Source organism: Micropterus dolomieu, linkage group LG04 (assembly GCF_021292245.1).
Source record: "Micropterus dolomieu isolate WLL.071019.BEF.003 ecotype Adirondacks linkage group LG04, ASM2129224v1, whole genome shotgun sequence".
NCBI classification, from domain to species: domain Eukaryota; kingdom Metazoa; phylum Chordata; class Actinopteri; order Centrarchiformes; family Centrarchidae; genus Micropterus; species Micropterus dolomieu.
The window spans coordinates 413,459-425,796 of record NC_060153.1 but is presented as its reverse complement, the minus strand read 5'-3'; the positions used below and the strand labels follow the sequence as shown (position 1 = coordinate 425,796).

Genomic DNA, 12,338 nt, shown 5'->3' with positions numbered 1-12,338 from the left:
TTCTCACCATTTAACAGATGGCCGGAGGTACACTAACTAACCCACCCTCATGCACACCGAAAGTAATCTCTTCCAAAGGCATGCAGGTGGTGTACAGAGCTTTAAACTCTTGTTTCAGCACTTTGAACAGCACCACAAGGCCTTGGAAACATGTCAGTAGCTGTTTAAGGACCAAGGACAGCGTCTAAGTGCTAATGTGACCAAAATTGGTGTTTTTAACAGCCTTTAACTCAATTGTTGTTCTTATATTTATTATATACCTATAAATAAAAATCCCAAAGAATCAGTTTGAAAGGGATTTTCTGGCCACTCTCCTTTCATCGATTTCACAACCCCAACTACATTCCCAACCACCACCTTCATTTTCTTGTTCTGGAGAGGTGACAGCTTGGTCCATTTAGCCCATGCAAACAGCTTGCTGAATTGCATCAAAGAAGACTCAGATGCCAGAGCCAGAATGACAGACGGCTTGGAGGAGAAGGGAGGAATGAAGGGAGATAAAACCTCTTTCAAATTGTCCTCAAAATAACAGTATGTCCTCAAAAGAACAAACAGAGCACTCCAAACTCTCCCTGGTCTCAAATGAAATGTTGGTCCAACTTAGTTTATTGGCAACATCTTTTTTCATACATTTATCAGTTGAGAAAATTCTACAAAAACCATGGCCGTTTTTTACCAAGGAATCCCATTTGAGCCGACTTTTATTGTTAGATTTGGCTTGGTACAGGATTACATAACTGTCTGTGCTGTCAGGTGTGGGATGAAAGTAGGGACAATGGAACTATTGATTAAAAATAATCATCTGTATACACTAGCCAACAGATACTGCTGGGAGGATCCCCTGAAGTCTTTCCCCTGAAGAGACCAAAAGTGGCCACTGAATCATTTATTGGTAATCAGTTTCTCACCTTTAGCGTACTGTAATCCACATTAATTTACAATTCCCCGTTTATGGAAAAGCCTTCTGCTTGGCCTGGTGTGTTTAAGTAAACAGTGAATGGGGGAATTGGACTGTAGTGTTGGTGCTTTTGACATTTGGCGACCATGTCAGGAAACCGTGAGCGGGATCTCCTCAAGGGCCCATGTCCCTAGTGTGCGTCTAACATCATCGGTGACCAGTATTTTAAAACATATTACTGATTAATACATAAAGAAAGGAACAATCATAAGACCTAGATCACCAAAGCGTAGTCTAGAAGTATTTTGGCCTTTCGACCAGATGACATGTTTCGCTGGACGTAGTTTCTTTATAACAATTATACGATTCAATTTAGAGTCACCCGGCTATAGGTAAGGCCAGCTGCCGTACCTTACCATACCCAACTGACACCCATACTCCATCGTGCGCTATGGGTAGTGGGTTGGAGTGGGGGAGGCTCCGGGGAGGCGGCGTGCGTCGTGCGCTGCAAGGCTTGGCCACGGATCTGCGCGCGGCGCTCGGTTCCTGTCAGACTGATCAGATGTTCAGTGCGCGGCTCAACCCGACGGCTGACTGAACGCAGGAGAGCCGGAGAAACGCTCCGCTCGTCGGGGTTATTCGTTTCCAAGGCTGATCTCCAGGGGAATATACAGCCTCCGGACCGACTGCGTGTTGGATCACGTCCCCCTGGGGGGTCGAGGGAGGAAAGAAAAAAAACAGAAGGAGGGATAGGGAGAGAGAGAGAGCTAGAGAGAGAAGACACGCTGGACTTGCTGTAGCTCTGCGGGGCTTGCTGCCTCTCTCTGGTTTGGGGAGCCTCGGGGGCGATGCTGCTGGGCGGGGATGCTGCACGGTTTCTGGCCGATGGCGGAGAAGATGCGAGCCGCTGCTACACACCCGCACCGCCGCCGTCGTATTTCCCGAACAAGAATTGATGATAGTGATGATGCTGCCTCCCCCAGTGGTCTTTTTCTGCTCCTCCGGATCCTACTCGTCCTGGATTCTTCTCCCAACCTTGGATTATAGATGATTGTTGTGGACATTATTTTTCTTTTAACTTCATCAACTCTTTTTTTCCGGGGGGAAGTGTGGGAAGACATAAATTAGTAGATTGAGGACCGGTGTATTTTCGTCTCCAAGTGCGCGCAATCACGCCCAAAATCAGTGACCGACGCCTTGGTGAGGAGGAGGGGGAGGAGGACGAGGAGGAGGGGGGATGCCGCACCGTCCATCACCAAATATCAACAAATGTCACCAGGCTCGGATTTTGGGGAAGCCCCCCTCAGTTGGCGTTTGCGTGTAACCCGAGTGGCGTGGTGGCAGTGAGAGGTGGCAGCAGGGATATCTACCGTGCCACATCAAACATTGCAGATAAATGGCACAAGAATAAATGAATTATTGAAGATTGTACTTATCTATTTCTATTTTTATCTCGCGAAAAAAGGGGACTTGGGGAGGGGAAAAAAGACAACTGCAGATCCTGTCAAGATGCACTAGACTGTTGAGAGGGAAAAAAGACGCAGTCTCCAGCAAGGGTAGCCTACTTAGTGATGATTGCAATATGTATTTAAACGCACAGCTATGCATCCTTCTCGCATGTATTTAAGGTGATCGATTTGTTTGCCTATTGAATTGCAAGATCCGGCTCACTCTTGGAGAGGTTTTTCCCAACCAAAAAAACAATAAAAACTGGATGCCTTGCTTTTTCGACGGAGAGAAAACGCCGATGCTCTGACAAGATATCTAACATTTTTGACAGTTTTCTCACCCGCCAATAAAACCAACTGTGTTTTTTTTTCCGTCAGAGAACTGATTTGCCAGAAATTACATAAACGCATCGCTCTATTTGCCATTCATATTCCAAACACACGATCAGAGACACTGTGCGTTTTCCCTCTCCCTTCCTCTCCCTCCCCTCTCCTCTCCTCCTCCTCCTTTCCTCCCTCCCTCCCTCTCCACACACAAATGGAGGTATCTTCTCGGCGCTGAAGATCTGGGAAGGAGACACAGATAGATAGAAGGAGAAACAGACAGAGATAAGCCAGAGAAGGAACCGAATCCAACTCTATTCTGCATGTGTGTTTGGAGCCGAAGCTGATGGGGTGGTGGCATGTGGAGGTGTCACTCTAAGGTTCCCCCCCGGCTCCTTCCTAACCTCTGGCGTTTGGTGTCTGCAGAATGGCGCGTTTTGGAGACGAGCTACCCAACAGGTACGGAGGAGGAGGAGGAGGTGGTGGTGGCGGTGGTGGCGGGGGTGCCGGCGGACAAGGGGGGCCCGGCCGTGGCGGCAGCAGGCAAGGGGGGCCCCCCGGGGGACAGCGGATGTACAAGCAGTCGATGGCCCAGAGAGCCCGGACCATGGCCCTGTACAACCCCATACCCGTCCGGCAGAGCTGCCTAACGGTCAACCGCTCCCTCTTCCTCTTCAGCGAAGACAACCTGGTGAGGAAATACGCCAAAAAGATCACCGAATGGCCATATCCTTTCATAAGCATTGCCGAGCAGCCTGCCAAGGTACTGGGGTTGTTGTGTGGTGTGTTTGCTGGTGTGGTTGGCGAGGTGTGGCCTAGTGTGGTAAGAGTGGTTTGGTGCTGAAATAGCCAGCACCTGCAGGATGAAAGTTGTGGTTGTTGTGGTGATTTTCAGTGTGGAGTGGTGTGTTTTTTTTTTGTTTTTTTTTTAGTTTATGGCATTTAGTGATGTTTTTTAATTGTCTTCTTTTTTACACCAATGTGTTTTGCAGTGTTGCTTTGCAGTGAGATGTTACATGATGACATGATGTGTGCCTCTGAAGTGTTGTATGGCTTTTTGCAGTGTGCTGTTGATTGATACATGACACAACACATGATTTCACTTCACTCTCACTGCTGTGTCAAACACCGATGGCCTCAGGCTCATCTGATAAAGCTGCTATTGATGGAATGAAAGATGATGTTGATAAGGAGGGTTGTCATGAAACCAGCCATCACAATCATGTTGATGCTGCTGGTGATTAAGATGCATCTTGAATACAGCATTTAGCTAGAACCTGTTAGTGACCTGTGTGTGTGTGTGTGTGTGTGTGTGTGTGTGTGTGTTTTGGGGCAATAGTTGTAGTCAGAGCTGAGTGCTGATGTCAGCGTTATGAAGGCTTAAGCACCATGCCACCAGAAGGGAGAGGAAATGACTCTCTCCCTCTCTAATTACTACTGACCATATATGGGCGGCCTGTGGCTTGTCCTGCAGGAAGGCAGTGGAAAAAGCTGTAATTGTCAGGACAGGTCAGTCTATTGCTATTAGAACCTGGAATACTTTTATCTCTTTTGGGCTCAAGTCAGTTACTTCTTGGTTACAAGAAGAAAACCTGCTAAATCCAATGTGCTGTGTGTTAATGTGTTTTGTTGCTTGGTGATGTAGTTTTAAGTTATTAGATGGTCAGTAAAAAGATGAACCGAGGGGCGCAATCATTACACCATTAGCATCTTAGACCCGTATACCACCAGAATACCCGAGAGGGCATAGTTTTCAGATTCAAGAGGATAACTGGCCATATGTAGACAATGTGACATCACAATAAGGTATTTTCAGTAGCTGCAATCAAGCTTTAAATTTAAACTGATTAACAGATTAACTTGCTTTAGGGCCACACATCAAATATAAGCTGTAAACAAAGCAGACCCCACATTAGAGCTGAAATATCTGTGGCTCAGGAGGTAGAGCGGGTTGGCCGTTAATCGGAAGGTTGGCGTTTCAATCCCGGGTCCCCAAGTCTGCATGTCGAAGTGTCCTTGGGCAAGATACTGAACCTCGAATCGTGTAATCGTGTATGTGTAATGTGTGTGTCTGTTAGTTTCTGTTTGAGCACTTAGGCTATGTGAGTGAATAGTGAATGCGGATGTAGTGTGAAAGCGCTTTGAGTGGTCGAAAAGACTAGAAAGGTGCTATACAAATAGGGAGCATTTACATTCTTGCTGGTCGAGTAATTGATTAATCAACTAATTACATTTTACAAACAATACATTTTTTTAGGGATAGTGCACAGAGACAGATCATGGGAACATGCAGGAAGAGAAGTAGGGGGTCTTCAAACTACAGACAAAGGCCCCTCTACAAGATGGGCTGCAAAATGATATAATAATTAAGGACCTATTTTAAAATGTGGTTTCAGTTGAATGTGTGCTGAAATGATGGATATTCCTGAACAAATGTGCAATTAATGAAATTGCCACAAGTCAACTGGGGCTGTTAGAACCTCTAGAGGTCTGAGTCACAGGCGCAGTTGCTCACTTTGTTGGTAGTACAGCTTTGCCTGAAGATCAAGTTGGTGCACCTATCATTCTACCATTTTGGACCAGTGTCAATCACAATGGGAGAAATGGGAGAAATCTAGGGCTGGACGATATGGCCAAAAATGTTATCACGATAAAAAGTTTCATATCTTTCGATATCGATATCGATCGATATCTATCGAAGTATCAAATCTTCATTTCTTTCGAGTTTAAAGGCTGATCTTTGCTCCTGAGTGAAAGTTGAAGAAACTAATTAATTAATTGTGGTTTAAACTTTTCTTTTTGGTCAACACTTGAGGCCAAACAGTGTATCACTTCACAAATCTGAGGTAGAACATTCAAAACAATTATGATAAAGTCTTTGTTAACAAATATGCAGTAAAATTAAGTAAAAGCTTTTTTTCCTCAAAGTACAAAGACAAACTGCATCAGCTGATCTCAAGTGTTTGATACTGTTTATCAGTAGGTGTTAAGCCATGTAACGCCTTAAATGATGTGAGAATCAGGTTGGTCATATGATCCTGTAGTTGTGTATGTGCCTGTGTAAGTGTGCGTTTGTGGTAATGGTGGTGTGTGTTTATATGTTATAAAAAATTCATAGTGATATTCTCCCACAGAATAACAAAATAACTTTAATGACTACATCAGATCTTTATGTGCTTGAATCAGAAATGAACAAAATAATATGCATCACTGAATAACCAGACTGGCCTTCCTCTTTCAATTATTTTCCCTGAGGTATTTTATTTACTGCAGTATTCACTTACTTACCTTTATATGTATACTATCATATAGTATGAGACTTGTACAGTACAGGTGTCATCTACATAGTGTGGCCCTATACAATGCAACTTTACATGACTAGAATATACAGTTACATTTTCCATAGAGACAATTAATATAGAAAACAGATCTCACAATCCACTTAAGTCAATAAAGAGCATTTTATTCTAAAATTTGATATAAGGAATCCAAATGTTACCTATTCACACCAACTGAAAAACCTTTTGAGACCAGTGCATGTTTGAAAAAGAGGCTTTATTGGACGAGAGGGATTGCTGTGTTTTGGCAGAGAGCCTCCATGAAGGGTAATCTTTCTGCCAAAATGTTTTGACTTTTTTGCAGAAATAAAAACACTTTTAGGAATTCCATCAGCTTACTGAGCTGAGTTTGTTCTGTCCTTGCAACTTTCTTTTTTCAGTGTGTATACGTTGCTTTCATGGTGAACATGCTTTTATTTTTGATTCAATATTTAGAAATGTACATTGCTGAGGAGGATTATGTTTAGTGGTAATTTTGTGAGACTATGAATGTGTGAATCAAAATGTTATATTTATTGTTTTGCAGTTGATTGATCTAAAATTTAAATGAAATTAAATGTAGTCATACCCAACCTACTGTATGATGAACTTATACAGGCTAAATAGAAATATAAACTGTTATTGGAACATAAATATACACGCATATAATGTTGCGAAATAAAATCAGATGCAATTAAAAATAAACCAATCACAAAAACATTTACGCCTACAAATTAAGAACTAATGTTAATGCTGTTGTCCACTTAGCAAGGCTGCTGACAATATAATAAGCCTACTTTATAACGACAAAACAATGTGTGAAAATAATCGAACGATCTTCCTTGTTACTCATCTCATCAAGAAACATGATGTCATGAATCTACTAGTCATTAAATTATCACTTCTTCAACAAATGTGAATTACAGAGAAAACCTGAAGTAGAAAGTGTCAAAAGTTAGCCTTTAATTAGTTAAACAATGATGACATAATGAAAACCTACACCACCTACAGATAGTTTTCTATTGTCTCAACCAAAAGGTGTTGTTTTTATTTTACTGGCAATGTTTTGTTTCAACCCAGAAAGTGTGGAAGCTCTTATGCGTCATTAGGGAGGAGTTTGTTGGATGCATGGTCGTACAAAATGCAGGATTTGGATTTAGATGGCTTTGGCCTCCTGCTTTAGCATTATCTTCACCTGGTAAAACAAGTAGTAAGCACTAGAGCCAGACCGATATGGGATTTTAAAGACTAATTAAATTTGAGGATTTTAAAATCTGATATTCCGATGTATTGGCAGATACACATTTGTTTGCTTCTTTTTATAAAAACTTACCATAAATAAAGATTATCCCTAACATTTGTTATATGAAGTTATGAGACCTCACCAAGATAACATGACATAATGAAGTCTAAAATGAATTATTGTTATTATTATTATTGTTAATTTATATTATTATATTTATTATTAATATTGTTAATAATACTTTGAACAAAGCTGATAAATGTCAGATGATTTTTGTGTTTTGTGATGCATTTGTGAAACTGCAATAGGGAAACTATGCAACGACAACACCCATAACATAATTGAAAGAGCCGTCTCTTCATTTCTTTTTTAAAGAGGTGGTATTAAGCTTTTTGCCTTTTACCCTCTCCTTTATTGAGTTGGAAATCTTTTTTGTGCATATAATAGGTTTGCATAGTGAAAAAGCCCAAAGTCCATCACCCATCTCCCACAGAAAACACTGCTCTGAACTGCCTGAAAACAGCTCGTTTCCCAAAATGCACATCATAGAACGCTCGCCAAGCGGCTAGTCCAACACACCCTCTCCTCTCCCTTCCAAACACTAGCTACCCTCCAGGCAGTCAATGGACATAAAGTTGTTACTGTGATGTAGAGACAGAGCTCAGTTAAAACTTTATGGATGAAAGATACAGTTGTTACAGATTAATAACTCACCACTCTGAAACTCTTGCTCCGGTCTATGTTGCCAAGCTGGTCGACAACAAACATATACAGCTGAACCGAAGCCATGTTTACTGGCTTCTCGCGGACCTGCCCTTCTCTGCTTCTGATTGGCTCGTAGTCCTTAACTTGGAACTGCGCATGTACAACTAATAATAATAATAATAATCTTTATTTGTAGAGCACTTTTCAAAAACAAGTTACAAAGTGCTTTAACAAGTGTAAAGACAATAATACCCAAGAGACAATAATACAAAAACAATACAAGATAAAAGCATGAAAACATTGAAAAGACTAAAATACATGTTAAATATAAAATAAATAAATATAGATAAATATATAAAATAAGTAAAATAGAATAATATAAAAGGGATAAAATAAAGTCAAATGAGATCGGGAAAGGCTCTCCTATAAAAGTATGTATTAAGAAGGGACTTAAAAGAGTTCACTGACTCAGCCAACCTGATTTCCTTGGGCAGGCTGTTCCAGAGCCTCGGGGCCCTGACAGCAAACGCTCTGTCCCCTTTAGTTTTCAGTCGTGATGAGATGAAGGCATGTAAAATGGTCTCGGTGTCCTTAAAAGTTAACATAGATCGAATTTTTGCTATATTTCTAAGTTGATAAAAACATGATTGAACAAGCTTTTGTGCTGCTCAAAATTTAAATTACAAAACAAACACCAAGGTTCTTTACAACAGGCTTAATGTGATATCTGCTGGGACCCAATGACCAGGATTTCTGTTTTGTCTGAGTTCAGCTGGAGGAAATTATTTGACATCCATTTTTTAACTTCACAAATTCAGTTGTTAAGTGAACTCAGCATGCCAGGGTGTGTGGATCTGACGGGCAAGTACATTTGTGTGTCATCAGCATAAATATGAAAAGAAATACCATGTTTATGGATAATATGTCCAAGGGGAAGCAGATACAAGGAAAACAAAATGGGTCCTAAGACCAACCCCTGAGGCACACCATATTTAACTGGACAGAACGAAGAGACATAGTTGTTTACAAACACGCAAAACTTCCTATTTGACAGGTAGGATGAAAACCATTCTAGGGCAGTACCAGAGGTCCCCACCCAGTGCCTCAGTCTGTCTAACATGATGTTGTGATCAATGGTGTCAAAAGCAGCACTAAGATCCAGGAGTACCAGGACTGAGCACATACCTTAATCGGCAGACTTTAAAAGGTCATTGGTGACTTTAAGCAGGGCAGTCTCAGTGCTGTGGTACTTCCTGAAACCAGATTGAAACTTTTCAAATAATTTGTTATTTTTCCAGTACAGATGTATCACTCCATTGCTAAAACGAAGCCTTCAATACACAGGGTGAAAAGCCTTCAATACACAGGGTGAAAAGCCTTCAATACACAGGGTGAAAAGCCTTCAATACACAGAGTGAAAAGCCTTCAATAGACAGGGTGAAAAGAGGAGCTGCAGCAATGTGAAGTTTGACAAAATATGGTGTTTTTTTGAAAATGAAACCATGTAAACCTGTTCTGGTACAACCCATAAATAAGATTTTGAACCTGAAAATTATTATAATATTACCTTTTTAATTGTCGGATGTTATTAACACATATACCGATTTATCTGCAATAAAGGGTAGGCTATGCATTGACGTTCACTTCTCCTCCAAAACATGCTGGACTGAGTGGCAAAACATCCGTTACTATGGCTGCGTTTAACAGTGGAAACAGCGAAACCGGCGACTATCAAATTAAAGGCAGTTGGACTCAACGGTGATCCTTACTGCTTACCAAAGAACCAGTGGTCCTTTTAGATGTGCTGTTTGTGTTTTCGCTGATTCAAGTTAACGCTGCTGCTTGTCTTTCTGCCACTCAGTGAGCGTAACTGCAGTGACTTCCATGTACTGTGCCATGTACTGTCACACGCATACCCTCTATTGGCCCATATTGGCCAATAATATTGGCACATAGATTTATTGGTCAGGCTCAAGTAAACACATTCATTTGAGTATCCTGTTTAAACATTCTGGGTATGGAAGCAGCAGAAACATAAGCATAAAACAGAATCTGTACAGGGTTTTACTCAATATGTGAAGAGTGTTCATTGCAAGAGAAATTTAAAGAACATCCACTTCCTGATTTGAAAGCGAACTGACACATCCCAGCATGCCGCCATCTGTACAGAGTCAGGCTGTGTTGGCTGGCAGGCGCTGTGGCTTCTTCCACCAGAGGCCCAGAGGACTTCATTATACCTCCCTCCCCTCCCTCTGCCTGCACTTTCCCATTCCCTCTCTCTCTCTACCCTCCTTTCATCTCCTTTTCTCCGCTGCACTTCTTCCCCTGCAACTCTGCCTTAAATGTTATGTCCTCCATCTTCTCTCTTTTTCTCTTCCCTGTTTTGTCTTATTCTTCTGTCACTCTTTATATAATTCAATTTAGATACTGTTTTAGCAGTATTGTTAATCATAGAGTAGTGTACAAAATGGAAAAAGGGGAACACTACGTAGAAAACATGATTGAAACTTGACATTTATCTTCGTTTCATGTATCAATTAGAGGAACGTTACAATCATATGTAATCAATATATACAAACATATCTAATGTTTTCATCTGTCACAATTTTCCAACTAAATCTTGATTCTAGTCTCTTTCTTTTGCAAATATGTTCTGAATATCTGACATTTCCAGGTTTATTTATGCTCAAAAAATGTGCTTAAAACAGGTGGATGGAAACACAATTATGGTATTGTATTGTATTCGACTACAAGTCCCCAGAACAGCTTTGAATTAAACATTTAATGTGAAATCATTTTTATGAATCTTAAATTCAGACTGTACTTTAAAAGTGCATCTATCTGACCCACTGCATACCATGTTGCCATGTTGTCAGTAAAATAGACTATCGATGTTGAACAGATAACCACGACACCAAACACTGGATTTTGTATTCGACACCATGGATAGATGGAAAAATAATTGATTAAGGTGGCAAGGGTGTTTTTCGGCTCTGTGAAATGCTACTTCCTTAACGTAAGCTTTTCACGCAAATAATGCAGCAGAGGCACCATGATGGAACTATGTAAATTCTTTTAGTTAGGCTACATGAGATGCGTTCACATTAATTCCTTCAAGATACATGTTTGTTTGAATTTCCACAAACTAGATTTTTATATTCTTTGGGGGTAAAGGTGACAGCCCTACAGCATGGGAAACAAACCATTCAGTGACACCTCATATCCTTGATGGAAGCATCTATATTTGTTGTTTCTCCACTCATTTATTCAGGTTTTTGAATTTGTCCCTGCTGTATCTTCAGTCACTCCCTGGCCTTTTCTTTTATCCTGTCAATTGACTTTAGCTTACTTCAAATCTGCTTTATTGCTATACGAATAGAAATCTATATCTATTTCGCCAAAGCAGCAGAGTATCAAACAAGGTGATAGTATCAGTATATGCTGTATGGCTCTCTCTCTTTCTGTCTCTCTCTCTCTCTGACCATCTGTCCTGGGCGTTCATTGTCTGTGTGGGTTTCACACTTGCCCAGCTGGGTTCTGGCCACACTGCCTGGTATCATGTGAGGGAAAGACAAGTGGAGAGAGGTAGACAGTATTTGGCAGTGAGAGAGAGGAGAGATTAAAGATAGACCCCCCCACCCCCCACCCATCTGGGACAATCAGAAGGAAGAATGTCACCTTGTCTTTATAACCTGTAACTGAGTAGCGCCCCCCTTGGGTCAATCAGTGGTTGTGGAATGCATCATATTGTCAAAATCCGATCCTAAGGTAATCAGTGTTTCAGTGAACAAACACAAATACAAACTTAAGCACTAATCAGAATATTCATAAAAAGTAAAGATACACAGGTTTGGGATTCTTTTAACTAACAATGAATCTGTTGATAATAGGTATTTTAAATTCTTTATTATATAAAATGTCTAAAATAGTGAAAATTGATAACTGCTGAAGCCCAAGGTGAGATCTTCATAATACTTAATTTGCCCGACCAACAGTCTAAAACCCATAGATTATTAATTTACAGTCATATCAAATTGTAAACAGTAAATATTCCTCAGATTTAATCAGCTGTAACCAGTCAATGTTATTTTTTCTTCATAAGTTAATTAATTGCTATGAATCAGTTATTAAAATGATTAAACATTTTAAGTAATTATATTTTAGTAAACTAATTGTTCAGTTGAGCAATCGTTTCAGCAATAATGCAGATTTTTTGATCTATAGGTGTGTGTGGATGAGCATCTCCTAATGTGTGTTTATGTTAATATAAATGATACATGAATGTGAATACTAAGAATAATGAATATGAATTCCAGCTAATCAGACATACAGATACTCACACACACACACACACACACACAGACAGATACAGATACATAGAAATAGTAAAAATAGACCGGTAG

The 12,338-nt window shown here is 40.5% G+C and overlaps 1 protein-coding gene across 1 annotated transcript in view; it reads left to right on the top strand.

Annotated features, from left to right (window-relative positions):
• Nucleotides 1–3,097: 3,097 nt before the first annotated feature.
• The window catches only part of cacna1ab (calcium channel, voltage-dependent, P/Q type, alpha 1A subunit, b), a 133,368-nt gene continuing 124,127 nt past the window's right edge, over nt 3,098–12,338 (top strand). Inside the window, exon 1 of the mRNA XM_046047684.1 lies at nt 3,098–3,396. Coding sequence (XP_045903640.1) covers nt 3,098–3,396 — 299 coding nt within the window. The remainder of the gene's footprint in view (nt 3,397–12,338) is intronic.